The sequence below is a fragment of the Anser brachyrhynchus genome (assembly GCF_964034855.1).
Source record: "Anser brachyrhynchus genome assembly, chromosome: 6".
NCBI classification, from domain to species: domain Eukaryota; kingdom Metazoa; phylum Chordata; class Aves; order Anseriformes; family Anatidae; genus Anser; species Anser brachyrhynchus.
In genome coordinates this window covers 20,131,210-20,145,268 of record NC_137700.1, presented here as the reverse complement: position 1 = coordinate 20,145,268, position 14,059 = coordinate 20,131,210, and the positions used below count along the sequence as shown (strand labels likewise).

Sequence of the window (14,059 nt, the reverse complement as noted above, 5' to 3'; positions counted from 1 at the left end):
TACCCAGTTTAGCTGGGAAGTTGCTGATGGAGAAATGAAATTCATGCTGAATACTCGGGGTGGGATTTTTGGAGAGGTCCAGCTGCAGCCATGGCTTCTGCAAGCGCCTCTTGTCCAGGGCATCCCTATTTTAGCTTCCTTCACCCAAGGTTTCGCAGTGCCAGCATCGCTGCAAGGCCCACAGGAGCATATTAAGAGAAGTGGCACGCCAGAGAAACCAGCTCTCCCACCATGGCTTTCACTCGATTTTCCTTGCCACGGTCGATTGAAGAGGAAGAAAAGGGCAGAGACCGTGGAGAGCACAAGTATGATGGTCTGACATTTTAAAACAATTTTTAAAAAGTTCCCCCACAATAAGCATATTAAGGAAGATAGACGGAGAATTAAAAGATAGAAAGAAAAGAAAATTCAGGCAACGGGAATACGCAATATTTGGTGCACAAAGCTGCATCAGGGAGTTGCATACGGATACGGTATGTGCCCATGCGTGTGCAGGTGCAATATATGAATCATCCCAAGCATATATATGCATATGACAGGCACGCGCACTATAAATATGATCTACACAGCCAGGAATTGTAGGGGGGAATTGACGGCGCTCGAGTATTCTCTCCCAAAAGTGCCAGCTGCCAGTCGGGCTGAATTAGATTTCACAGGGGTTTTTGCAATACATGGAATTCACCAGCAAATTACCCTTAAAGAGGGAAAATCAATCATTTGGAGCAGAGATAAGCTGGAGGCGAGGCAGCCTCGGATTGATCCCGTCTGTGCAGGCGTGTGTGGAATTCGGGAGATAACCTGGGGAAGGAAGGCAGCTCCTGGGGTGGGGGGACGAGCAGGTCTGACATTTGGGATGGACAGACAGACAAGGGGAGAAGGCTGATGGTGTGTGGAAGATGAGGGGAAAGGCTTGGGATGGCACGAGGCTGGGGAATGATTTTCTCCAGGTATCCTGTGGGATGCAGGGGAGTAGTGCCCATGGTCAAACAGGCATCAGGGTTTGGTGCCATCGTGCCAAGGTGCATGGCGAGCAGGGGGTGCAGGGCGAGCAGGGGGTGCAGGGCGAGCAGCTGGAGCTAGGAGCGAGCGCTGGGTGCTGGCAGACTGAGCTGGCAGTGGAGGGAGGCTATCCAGAGTGCTCGAGTGAAATGCCTTGAAGTAGGTGGAGAGAACAGCCCTCTTTATGTTTTCAAAGGAAGGATTAAGCATTACTTGTCTCTGCCTAGCTAGAACCAGGCGCAAGGTAGCCAAGCCATACAAAGAGGCACTAATTGCATTTAAATTATTTTTTTTTTGCTTTCCTTCCTCCCCCACCCCTGCTGAACTCTTAGCACTTTTCTTTCTTTGCAAACATGCCAGAAGGAGAGATATTAAGCACTCCCCAGCTTTCTGCCCCTGCCTACAAGGTGTCTGTGAGGGAAACCAGAGCGATGCTGCTTCACAAAGGCAGGCTGTCCGTTTTGGAAACGTTACCTGAGCTACAGGGCAGAGGGATCCCAAGGGATGGGTGGGAGCAGGAATGATGAAGCCAGTGTGATGTTGGGTGAAAAAGCGGGGATAATGCTTCCAGAACCCCCTTACCCTGGGCTGGCACAGTGGATGCAGCTGGTTTTGGCTTCCTGATGCCAGAAGGGATTCCCAATCCCCACGTGTGGGGCTGGCCAGCTGAGCACCATTTGGGATAAATCAGCCCCTGAGAAGCCAGGTATCAGCACGAAGGGCTGATGTCGGCACCGCGGCAGCGAGGCTGTGATGTGGCTGCTATTACACGCTCCGAGGAGCAAGCACGCGGGCAACAAAGTGATAATTATGCACAACGGTGGCTGCAATTGTCTTTAGCTGAATCGGCTTTACATTTTTCATCCGTCGGGGGGGGAAAGGAGCATCGTGACCGGTGCGCCCAAGCATCCCGTGCCATGCCCAAGCATCCCACACCATGCCCGAGCATCCCGTGCCACTCTGGCCATGAGCCCTCTGGGACCTCTGTGTGCTTGGGGAAGCAGCTCTTGTTTTGCTCTTCCTGGGCATCTCGGCCCTGTTGTTCGCTCCGGGTGGCCGGGAGGAAGGGGGTGAGGGATTTGAGAAGCATGTGGAAAAAATCTCTGGAGCGGGGTACCAGTGGCGGCGCGGGCCGAGTCGGCCCCTTCTGCTGGGCAGCTGATAACAATTTGAATATTCAGATTTGCTTTCAGCCATCCGCAGGGGGCTCGCAGGCTCCAGGAACCGGGAGCAAGAAAAGCAGCATGGGGGCTGAAACCAAAAAAATAAACAGCGGAATAAATGTATGAACGGCACCTCACAGCAGCCCCCCCAATAGGCTGATGTTCTCCCCTTCTCCAGACCTCACATGGGGAGACTGAGGCACTCGAGTGGCTGGTAATTAGGGATGGCAGGTATCTGGAGACTGATCTCCTTCCCCAGCTGGAATTAATCCACCCTGCCCCCTCCCCGCAAACATTTGGGTTTCTTTTGATGTTTCAACTTTTATCTTGCGCCTCCAACTAACGCGCTCCTTGCTGGATTCCCAGCAAATCCCTTGCATCTCGCTGCCACAAAAAGGGGCTTTTGCGTGCCGCAGGGCCCCAGGAGAGGCAGGAGACACGTGGAGGAGATGCAGCACGGTTTTGCGGGGAGGAGGGCTAGCAGGGATGCTGCTCGGGTCAGCAGCTCTCGGTGGTCAAGTATCAAAAAAAACCAACAATGAGTTCTTGAGGCCGGTGTCAAGCCATGTGCCTCAGGTAACTGGCCTTCCTCTCCCCCTCCCAGGGCCCCAACAGCGTTTTTGAGGTCTACCTGGTGGGCAACAACTCCAACCACTTCATCATCTCGCCCACCTCCATCCAGGGGAAGGCGGACATCCGCGTCCGCGTGGCCGTGCCGCTGGACTTCGAGACCATTCCCCGCTATGAGTTTTCGGTACAGCGGCGCGAGGGATAGGGCGATGGGGTGTAAAACATTGAGGTTGGCTCGAGCCGAGAGGGAGGGAGTTATTTTTTGCATTAACATTTTTAAAATAATGGGTAACTTTGCAGAAGCTCCAACTCTCCCCTTGCCTCCTCACCCAGCTCTTTGCAAATGAGAGCATCCCCGACCATGTCGGCTTCGCGCGTGTGAAGATCAGCCTCCTCAACGAGAATGACAACCGGCCCGTCTTCAGCAAGGCCCTCTACAACGTCAGCCTCCTGGAGAACGCCACCGTGGGCACCACCGTGCTGCAGGTCCACGTGAGTAGGAGCATTCCAGATGCAGATCCCGCGTGCGGTGAGCAAATCGAGGGCTGTTGAGCCAAGGAAAGGATGGGGAAAGCGGGGAGCGGAGTGTGGAATGGGGTGGATTGAAGTGTTGTGGAGTGGTGCTGCTGGCCAGGGCTGCTGTTGGCCAGGGGTGCTCGTCTGGGATGAGAAATATCCCAAAGATGAGCACCAAAAGCCATGCGATGCTTTGGGGTGAAGTGGTCGTGGCCCCTCCGTACCTGCCTGCCCATCCCGAGAAGAAAAGCCCTGACAAAAGGGTTCGGTGTGTAAGTGTGTTTACTCTGCAAACAGATGGTGTGAAACTGCACAGAGCCCCCGAGCTGTTCCCATCTGACAGTTATTAATATTTCAAGCAGATGTTGAGCTAGTCAGGCCGTCAGGCACTGAACAATGAGGTTGTTACTGCCTCTCCTCTTCCCCCAACTTCCAGCTATGCCAGCATTTCGGAGCACACGCAAAACCGCCAGGAGTTGAATCCTCCGTGATAAATCAGAATGGATGCAATTAGCGCTGAAATCCAGCTTTGCCCTCCCAGCTGATCCCAAACTTTTCACAGCCTTCGGGCTCCTCCTCCTCCTGCTCCTGCTGTGGGATGCGGCTTTCCCAAACCATCCCAGACACCGCAGGGATGCTGGACATGAGGATGCCACCGCTGAAAAAAATAGGCAAAAGGAGACTCCGTTTGCAGTGACAAACGGCCATTTGTCTCCACAGCGTTTCAGCCCCTAACTGTGCCTGTTACCCTATAAATCAGCCATGGAACAACCCCAGGAGCAGGCAGCTGCTGCTGCCTCCTGCTCCCTGCCCTTCCCTTTGCTGGTGTGGGGTCAGATCTGGGGCTCCTCGGGCACCCCCGGCTCCCTTACAGCATCACTTAGCCTCGTCCGCCCTCTAAGGTTTTTGCCTGCTCTCCGTTCTTCGCTTCGCATCCCCTCGTCTCCCTACCCATCCATCCATCCATCTGTTTAATTCCATCCATGAGATGCATTTATCATACGGATTCGGGGAGCTGCTTGCTTGCAGGGGAACATCTGGAGGGCCCAGCTTCAAGGGAAATCCCCCCCGCTTTCCTACCCGTGCCTGAGCCTCTTCCCACGCAAACTTCCCTCTCCCAGTTCTGCCCCAGCTACCAACAGATATTGAAATATTATTATTTTTTTTTTCTGAAACAACTGGCCATGAAACCTTTTAATAACGTTACAGTAAAGGTCAGAGAAAGAATTTCACACTTCTTGAGCAAGCAGGCAGCCAGTATATAACTTCGTGCCCTCCAGGAGCAAGAGGCACCGAGAGCATATGCTGCACCCTAAATTAACCGAGGTGCCTGAAACCCCCGGCCGAGCGCAGCTGGTGGCTTTCTTGATGCGAGGGATGCTCTTGGACCACAAAAGGATAAATCTGTTGTGGGGAAGGATGAATTCCCCCTGCTCCAAGCTGCGGGTCTGTGACCGATGGGTGCGGAGGTCTCTGCTCCCTTTTTCCCGGCCCTGGAGGTCTGCTGGCCATCCCGAGCCTCTCGTTGTGCTGAGGATGGTGGGGCTGGGGACAACCCTTATGGGGCTCCCTTGGGACATGGGGTGTGGGCACCAGAAGGGATCATTCAGCTGAGAAGCTTTTTGGGGTGGAAGAAGCTGTGGGACCTCGCTTGTAAGGGCCACCGAGACCCCAAGTTTCCTACCAGAGGAGTGGGGGGCTCAGCATCCCCTTCTGTCTGCTCAGATTCAGAGGGGTGGGCACGTGTCTCCTGCTCACTTGCTGCTGTATTTGTTAGACCTGGAGGGATGGGGAAGGGCAGTAAGACAAGGCAGCGGGAGGGAGGAATTAAGGGGCGGGAGGTCTCCTTAAGCTCCTCGTATCCTACAGATCTGCACCGCCAAGCCCTCCTGAAAAGCTCCGATAACCAAAATCGTTAAAGCCCAAACAGCGAGGAACTTGTTTTTTTAACCACGACAATGCCTCTCATTTGCCTTGAAGGGCCTGGAGGAAAACAATTCTCTGGGGAAACGTGGGAAGTAATCCCACCTCCCCAAGCCCTCCGGTCACCCCTGTCCGGTCTCCCCAGGGATGCAGCCAGCAAGCTGGGCCCGGTGATGCTCCCCCACAGCCTCCAGACCCCAGGAGCCTTCCGAGGGGGCTGCTGAGGCTTTGCAGAGCACTCAAACACCCCCCAGTGGTGGGGTTTGAGGCTTTGGGCTTGCTTTCCCCATAGATCTTCAGCAGCAGCCCCTGGACCTCTCCCCAGCTCCCCCCTTTTGCCACCTCGCTTCCCTGGGAGAAACCTTGTTAGTAAGAGCCTAATGAAGTAAATGTGCTAATTAACCTTCCATTACTCTCCTCATTTAAGCAACCTTTAATTTGCTTGGCAAAGTTTCTCTCCTTCCCCACCCAGCTGTCAGTTGGCTGCTGCTGCTTCGATCTCTCTTCGGCCTCGCGTCGGGGATGGGAAAATCGATCCCGCCCTGATTTCCCTTCCCTTCTTTCCACCCATCCGTGAACACCAGGCAGCAAGAAAGTAATAACGTGGTTTTCCCACCCTGGACATCAATAAGCAGCTATTTAACATGCAAATCGCTCTCTCAATCAGAGCCTGCCCCATGCCCTCTCCCTCCTCTGGGCTCCCAATTGTGGGGTGGAGGCGAGGGACGGACCTGTTTTGGGGCAGCTCATCCTTGCTGGGAAGCCTTTGGCACGGCCACTGAAATATTTGGGATTTATCGGGTCGGGATGAGAGCCCAGGCAAGGCTCACGTGCCTGCGGATGGGGACAGGAGGTGACAAGGTGGGGCAAATGTCAGCGCCAGCCTCCCCGTTAGCATCTTAATCAGGCCAGTTGTTCGCAAGCCCCCCGTGTGCCCCCGCTCCAGCTGTGCTTAAACAGAGCAAAATCACGTCCAATTTCCCCGGTGCTCAGGAGAAAATTGAATCCTTTATCTGCGAGAGGAGAGGCAAGCAGCACATACGTGAAACAGTAAATAGTTAAATAATCAAAGCAGGCGATTCCAAATTGCCTGGAAAGTTAAACATGAGCGGCTTTTCTTCTTCGTGCCTGCCCCTTTTTTTTAGAAAACCTGCTCACACTCCTTGTTCCTTTTAAATATTCCTCTCGGTTCGGCTCTGTAAATACAGGGAAAGGGAGGAGGAGGTTTCCAGGTAGCAGTGTGATTGACGGATCTGAAGTCCTCGTCTTGCTGTCAGGGCCCAGTGCTCTTTGGCTGTGTTTATCTCTTTAATCTAAATATCAATCCGTAAGACCGAAATGGGGTGGAATAGGAATCATGACAGCCGAGGAGAGAGACACTTATTGCAGCTTTCGCAGCCGCGCCGCGTCCTGATGGAGCTGTCAGGATAAATGCGCGGCTGCAAAGTGCAGAGGTGGCAAAAAAGGAACCGCAGCCCCCAAAAAGGGACAGGCACGGCGGCAAAACTGAGGCTCTGCAGCCCCTAAAAGGCTCCGAGAAGCAGCCGTGTGCTGTGTGGTGGAGGCTGGGGTGGCATTTGGGGTCCCTGGGGAATGAATGAGGTGTCCTCCTGGAGCACGTTCCTCTTCGGGATGAACAAGGAGCATCTCCCTTGGTCTCTCTAGGAGTGCCTCCACCTCTCAGGGATGCATTTTCGGCTTGCTACCCCTTGTTGAACTAAAAAGGGAGATGGGGCTGCGGGCAGGGGGGTAATGGGAATATTTCAGAGCCCACTAGGGATTTATATTTCCTGCATCGGACTCTGACCTTAATTTCTCTCGTTTTGCTGGGCTGTAAAATTCATTAGCGACCTACCGGCGCAGTGATTGAGATGTCAGCCAGGCAATTGTGTGGTTATTTAATCCATCAGACGTGCCGCTTGCCATTTGGGCGGACAACAGGAGAATATGAAATCAATACGGCTCATTAGCGGGGGACTCGCGCCCGGCTCTGTCACAGTGCTCTGGCAAAACCCACCCAGGAGGGCACCTCGGCTGGCTTGGTGTCACCTTGGGGGTGGGACAGGGGGACAAAATATCGTGTTTGAGGCTCGTGCTAAAGGGCTAGGTTCAGCACAGAGTGTCCCTTGGCTCGCGGCTGAACCTGTGCTCTCCGGCCACTAAAGCACGGCCGCCCAGGCAAGTGTTAACCTGGCCGGCGAGGCGCTGCTGCTGCAGGGATGCTGTTAGAAAACACAATCAAGGAGCCCGGAGGAGAGGTGGGGAAGGCTCTGCTGTTCCCAGGGGGGTTGATTGGCTATTTTTCCCCCACCCTCCAGAGCCCTCTGGGGTCGTTAGCGGCGATTGAAGTCCTGCTTGGGGCGGCTGGGCATCTCCCTGCTCACTCCTCACCTCCATCCCTCCGTTGCGGCTAATCACGGCTGCCTGATTGCCGCCTCCTGCCAGGTTGGGGAAAAAGCAGCTTCCATCTGGGAAGCCGGTGCTTTAAGCAGGTTTTCCACCAGCTTCCTCTATCCGGCTTTGCAGCCCGGTGGTTACTTCTTGTGGCAACTCTGCCTTATCTCTTCCTCCTTCGCACCCCGAATCACCATGCAGGACGTGCCAGGGCTTGGCCGCTGTACCCCCGCTCTGAAGGCCAGAGCTGGCATTTAAGAAGAGCCTCTAGTTTGTTAGCAGGCTGGGGTGGCTCAGATATTCGGCGTGGGGACACTGCCTTGCCAGCCCCTTGTCCCCGTGCCCGCCTGGCGAGGCAGGCAGGCGAGAATCACGGCCGGTCAGTGCGGCGCCCTGACAGCTTTCTGACGTCGGGTAATTGCTTTCCTGCTACGACTCTTTTAAGCAGCGAGCTCCTGGCCAAAGCAATTTGCTCCCCATCAATTTTTATTTCCTGGATTCTGAGTGCAGGGTAAGGGGGGATGAGGCTGGGAAACAAAGGTAGCGGAGGAGCGCGGGCAGAGCCCTGACCTGCTCCTGGAGAGCCCATGGGAACCCCAGCATTCACCCATCCCATCCTATTCCCATCCAGACAGACCCAAATCAGCCTTTTGGTGGGCTTCTGGCCACCTCTGCCCTGCAGCCACTGGGTACTGACCCCCAGCTGCTCATCCTTCAGCCCCAACGAGGAGCGATGCACCCTGGTGTGGGCTTCTCCTCCCCCCCCCCCCCCAGCAGGTTTTGATGGATTATTGCATTTTTTTGGTCGGCAGATTGGCGTGCACAGCTTTTGTCTCTTTAAGCACATCCCTACTCATCCCACCGAGCTGCTGCGAGCAGAGTTAATCTCAGGTAGTTTGCGGAGTCGTTCAGTTGGGCTCGGCGAATGATGAATGTCGAAACCATTACCAGCGAAGCGCCGGGGCTCCGTGGAGCTGTTTAAAAATGAATTCTCCCATGTAAATTTCTGCTCCATCAATCCTTACGACATGTCAAACATTGCCATTGTTTCCTGAACAAATTGCGCGGTGTGCCCTCTCCCGCGGATCCGCGCAGGAGGGCAGAGCCGCTCGCCCGGCACGGTGGGGAAGGACGGATGCGGGGGGAGCTCGTGGGGCGAAAGGGAGACGGGTGAAATATTTGTGCCCAAGAGGTGGGACAAAGGTCTAGGCTGCGTGTTTGGGGTCAGCATCACCTGCAGCATCCCTGCGGTGGATCCCGTGGGTTATCCCCGCTGCCTCTTCCCAGGACTCTCCCCGAGTTGCACTGCATAAATGTGGTTTTGAGCAAAGCTCTGTGCCAGTGACAGCTCGTGAAGGGACAGCTGTGGACCTGTGCTTTCATCCTGCCCTTTGCAGGCTCCAGCGGGCAAATCCCCTCTTAATATTCCGGGCAACAGGCGAGCAGCCGCCAAAGTCATTTGATGGCTGCTTTAGGTAGAGCCCGGGGAAACTTCCAGCCAGATGCTTCTCCTCCCCGGCCTGGGTGCCAGAGGGGACCGGGTGGTGAGGGGACCAATCTGGAGGGAAACATTGAGAAAAGCCCTGCGAAGCCATCAGGATTTTGGCTCTTCTCCTCGTTCTGTCTCGGGATTGCTTTGCAAGAATGTGCGTGTTACCACTCCGGTGGGTTCGAGCATCCGAGCATCTTTTTTACCATTCAGAGGTAAAAAGTTTGGTAATGCAGAAATGCACAAGGATCCAAAATTAAACATGCTGAACACACGTGGTTTGGGCTTTTTGCATATTCCCTGTCGCACACAAGTGCATCACCTCCTGCTCAGCACTAACAGAGCCCTCGAGCATGACCACCTCTTGTCTTCCCCGGTGCAAACGGAGCTAGCTCAGCTCACCCAGCTGTGCGGGGCAGAATCAGGCTGCCTGGCACCGTGGCTCCGTGCCTTTATTTGCCTTGGTGGCACTTTTAGCTGGCCCAGCAGCAACACCAAGGGCTGCTGGCCCTGTGCGCCGTGCAGCTCTGCGCTGACCTTCTCTTCACCTTCCTCCTTCCCTATATTTTTTTAGCCCAGCAGCAGAAAATTACACTTTCCCGGCATTGTCTGTCACTGCAATAAGCACTTACAAGTGCAATCGCACGGGGCCAAATGAAGGGAATTAGTTTTGCCCGTGCTTTGTGGTCCTGGCAGGTCCCCTGTAAATCATTATCTCATCACCAGCCGATCCAGGTGCGTGGAAAATGCCTTTCTTGTCCCAAGCAGTTAGGGATTAATGGGACCTAGGGCTGTGAGCACAGACATAGAGCCTGGGAAAAATCCTGGCTGGAAAGTTGAGGTCCCAGATGATGATGAGGTGCCCAAAGGCACTCCAAGGGAAGGGGCATCTCCACCGGTGTCCTCCAAGGAGCAGCTGGCCCAAGAGGGATGGCTGCAGGCAGGGTGGATTTGGGTAGGTTTGCTTGGTTTGGCTGAGTCCAGCGTGCACAAATAGAAATCAAGTCTGAGCAGTGGGGAGGAAAATCAGCAAAATGGGTCGGGCTGGAAGGTCGGCTCCACCAGGACACGCTTCAGCTGGCGCGAAGCAGCAACGATTTACCAGCCAGGGTAGGGAAGCATTTTGGGGGAAAAATGAGTGAATTCGGGCGAGTTTTCACACTTTCACCCTATGGCATGGCAGGTGGGGGGGCAGTGAGATGAGCTCAAACTCCTGCTCTGCTGGCAAGGGTACCCAAGGCCTGCCAATAAATCAGGAGGGTTTCGGGAGCGGGTTGTGCTCCATGCCAGTCCTAAAATACAGCCTCTTGATGGTATCTGGACATAAAATGTGTCTTTGACCCTGCTTTTTCAGAGGCTTGGTGGTGTCTAAGTAATCCAGTCAGGACTCAATTTAGAAAATATACTGGGGGGAGGGGAGGTATATTTTGGGGCTTATATTCCACTTCCTTCATCTAAATATAACATTTTCTGGCCCTTGTTTCTTGCCTCCATTCATGCATATTTTATATATTCATTAGAGAAAAGTCTTTAAAACACACATAAATCTCGCCTCGCTCCTCTGGAGCTGGCACACCGAGTCTCTCACACCTCGCCCGGAGGCAAAGCCTTCCCGTGGCAAAGCCTGGCAGGATTTGTGCTTCCCAGGTCATCCTTCTTCTCCCTTACATATTTTGTAGCTTTCTGATTAGAATTTCTCTGCTGGACTCTCCTCTGTGGAAACAGGGCTGCTCACAGCAGACAGTTCTCGTCTCTGTTTTCTTGAAAATCTCATCTGCCTCAAATTGCCATATTTCATGCGCGCTGCCCAGATTAGCTCAGCATGTCGGTGCAAGTCAGGAGGCATAACAGTCCCCACCAGTGGAGTTTCTGGAGGTGGTGCTGAGTGCTAGAGAGATGCTATCTCCAGCTGGTGGCCAGTCAAGGATCCCCCAAAGAGCCCAAAGATCCCCATCCCCAGCTCCATTGGGTGCTCAACAGCGGCGTACAAGGTGGGCAGAGAGACGAGGGAGGTAGGGAGGGAAGGAAGAAGTTTGGGCTTGCATACCCGTTTTGGGTGGATGTTGGAGGCAGCATCTGCTGCGGATGCTTCTGGAGGAGGTGGAGGGTTGGCTGGGCTGAGCATCTACCGACCCACCCCAGAGCATGCCACCTGGCAAAGAGACGAACCCTCTTTAGGCAAGAATGTAAATGAAGGTTTTCCGTGAGTCGTGATGGATCCGCTGGTGTGTGCAATTCCCATATGTAGCTTCATTTATTAACTAACTTTTTTTTTTTTTTAGGCAACTGACAATGACGTGGGCACCTATGGGAAAGTCAGTTACTTCTTCAGCGATGACCCTGACCGGTAAGTGGCTGAACCACCAGGATAGTGTTGATCCTCAGAACCCCTCCTAACCCATCGAGAGCTCATGTGGCAAATTTAGGATGCCTGTTGTGTCCTACCTGGACAAAGGCACTGTGCTGCCTTGAGCAAGTGCCACTCGTCCCACCGTCAGGCTAACATATCCCCATCTCCAGTGTGTGGTCACCAGGGCTTGCCCCCCTCTCTCCCCCAGTTTCTCCCTGGACAAAGACACGGGTGTGATCCTGCTGACGGCTCGGCTGGACTTCGAGACCACGCAGCGCTACACCCTGACCATCATTGCCCGGGACGGCGGCGGGGAGGAGACAGCGGGGCGTGCCAGGATCAACGTCCTGGACGTCAACGACAACGTGCCCACCTTCCAGAAAGAGGCGTACCTGGGGGCGCTGCGCGAGAACGAGCCCTCCGTCACCCAGGTGGTCCGGCTCCGGGTGAGGGACGAGCAGGGGCGAGGTCCCCATCCACCATCCCTCCTCACAGGGCCAGGACCAGCTCCCGTGCTCACCCCTTGCCTCCTGTCACACCTAGGCATCTGACGAGGACTCGCCTCCCAACAACCAGATCACCTACAGCATCGTGCAGGCATCCGCCTTCCGCGAGTATTTTGACATCACGGTGTCGGAAGGGTACGGAGGTGAGCACCAAGGTGGTGTTGACAGGCTGTCCCCAACCCATCCTGCCCGGTGCTGAGCACCACGCCTTGCTTCCTTCCAGTGATAAGCGTGAACCACCCCCTGGACTACGAGCAGGTCACCAATGGGGTCATCTACTTGACCGTGATGGCCAAGGATGCCGGCAACCCACCGCTCAACAGCACCGTCCCCATCACCATCGAGGTGTTTGTAAGTATGAGGTGAAGGATGTCCCATGGGGGACCAGGCAGAGACGGGGGGCAGCGGTGGCCAGGAACACCCCTTCGCCCCTATGTTGCTCAACGTGAACAAGTCTATCCAAAGAGCACACTTCTACTGATCATCACCTCCTGGCTGACTGTCCACCGGTGGCTTTCAAGTAGACGTTACTTTTGTGCTTCTCAACCAAAGGGGTTTTCTCTCAACTGGGTAAAAAGAATATATATAATGGGGAGAATAGGAAGAAAATGAGGAGGAAACGTTTGACAACGGCACTTCAGGAAAAAAGAGCCATGAAAAGGCAGAGCAATAGCAAGTGGGGAGGGAGGGGATTTTTTTTCCTCCTTTGGTTGTTGGTTTTTAATAAAGAAGTCAAACTCGCCTTGTAGATCTCCCATTAGGGGACAATACGCTTTGTAGCGGGAGCCGCTGAGTCAGAACTAATAGCGCGCTGTGCCAGGAGCCGGGGAGATATCAGCGCTAATAAGCCTCTGCCTTGCTCACTGACGCCCCGCTTGGGGCAAGCAGCTTTTTGAAGGGCTTTTGGGGCTTCATGCGGGACAAGGGACCAACCCTGTCCTGCAGCGGGCTTCCCATAACCCTGCCCAGGTGGAGAGCTGGCCAGAAATGAGCCCCTGCCTCCCCAGGAGCTGGTTCACAGTGCCGTGGCGATGCTGAGCATGGCCTGATTAACTCAGGACCACTAACGAAAGGGTGTGGCAGCTGCCCTGGCTTGTACACACCTAAACTTGACCGTGGTGTAGCTGCAGGTCTCTGAGGGTGAGGTCTCTCCATTTCCAGCTCCCCCTTCGCTGGTTTGCCTTGGGAATGGTTGCAGTTTCCTCCTTGCCCCGGTGGGGAGAGCCGGGTGATGCTCTGGCTGGCTAAAGACCACCTGCTTCCAGAAACGGGAGCAGAGGATGGCAATTTAATTACAGTGTGATGGGCATCGTTGGCACGTGAAATTGCCTCTGATATCCAGTTCGGTGGCAGCAGGAGCAGCTGAGCCTGAGAAAACATCTCTGGAGCAGCCCCAGCACAACAACAATCCTGCAGCAGTGCTTTAACACCCCAGCAGCTCCATCCTTCCCTCTCTGTGCTGCTGGATTTGGTGTTCAGCCCTCTGCACTTTCCCCCATGAGCTGGTCTTGCGATGCGGGAGCATCCTCCACCCGTAGCAGCCTCTCACACCATCCCCAGCTCAGCGCCCTCCTCCCAGCCAAATTCTTGCCCTTGTCTTTGCTGCAGGACGAGAACGACAACCCGCCCACGTTCAGCAAACCCTCCTACGTGATAGCTGTCATGGAGGACATCATGGCAGGTAAGAGGCATGCTCCTCTCCAGGCAGCCCCTGGGGCCATGGGGGTGTCACAGCCAGCCTGGGGTACAGGAGCCCCTCGGTCAATGGGGGACTGCTTGAGGTGCTGGGGGACAGGGTGATGGGGTGGATGCCTCCTCCAGCCCTTGTTTCTTTCCCTCCCTACAAGGTGCTACCGTGCTGTTCCTCAATGCCACAGACCTGGACAGGTCCAGGGAGTATGGGCAGGAGTCGATCATCTACTCCCTGGAGGGCTCCTCTCATTTTCGGATCAACGCTCGCTCAGGTGAGCCTCCGTGTGCGTGCTCTCTCTTCTCCATTCCTCATTTTTCCCCCAGTTTTCTTCCCTTTTGTTTCCCCCTTCCCAAGCTCCTTCCCAAGCAGCCTGCTTAGGAGAAACACGATGTAAGGGAGAGGCCAGATTGGGTCACCGGGGAGGTTTTGGGAGAGGCATCAGCAGAAGGTCCTAGG

At 54.7% G+C, this 14,059-nt stretch overlaps 1 protein-coding gene across 7 annotated transcripts in view; it reads left to right on the top strand.

The window, feature by feature from the left end:
• CDH23 (cadherin related 23) overlaps positions 1-14,059 on the top strand; it is a 132,579-nt gene that overhangs the window by 78,371 nt on the left and 40,149 nt on the right. For 6 of the 7 annotated variants that reach the window (XM_080597305.1, XM_080597304.1, XM_080597308.1 and 3 more), the window contains 8 exons: positions 2,767-2,916; positions 3,066-3,224; positions 11,337-11,401; positions 11,613-11,850; positions 11,948-12,053; positions 12,134-12,261; positions 13,519-13,591; positions 13,758-13,874. In XM_080597305.1, coding sequence (XP_080453431.1) covers positions 2,767-2,916; positions 3,066-3,224; positions 11,337-11,401; positions 11,613-11,850; positions 11,948-12,053; positions 12,134-12,261; positions 13,519-13,591; positions 13,758-13,874 — 1,036 coding nt within the window. The remainder of the gene's footprint in view (positions 1-2,766; positions 2,917-3,065; positions 3,225-11,336; positions 11,402-11,612; positions 11,851-11,947; positions 12,054-12,133; positions 12,262-13,518; positions 13,592-13,757; positions 13,875-14,059) is intronic. The other variant, XM_080597306.1, reaches the window with a different exon arrangement.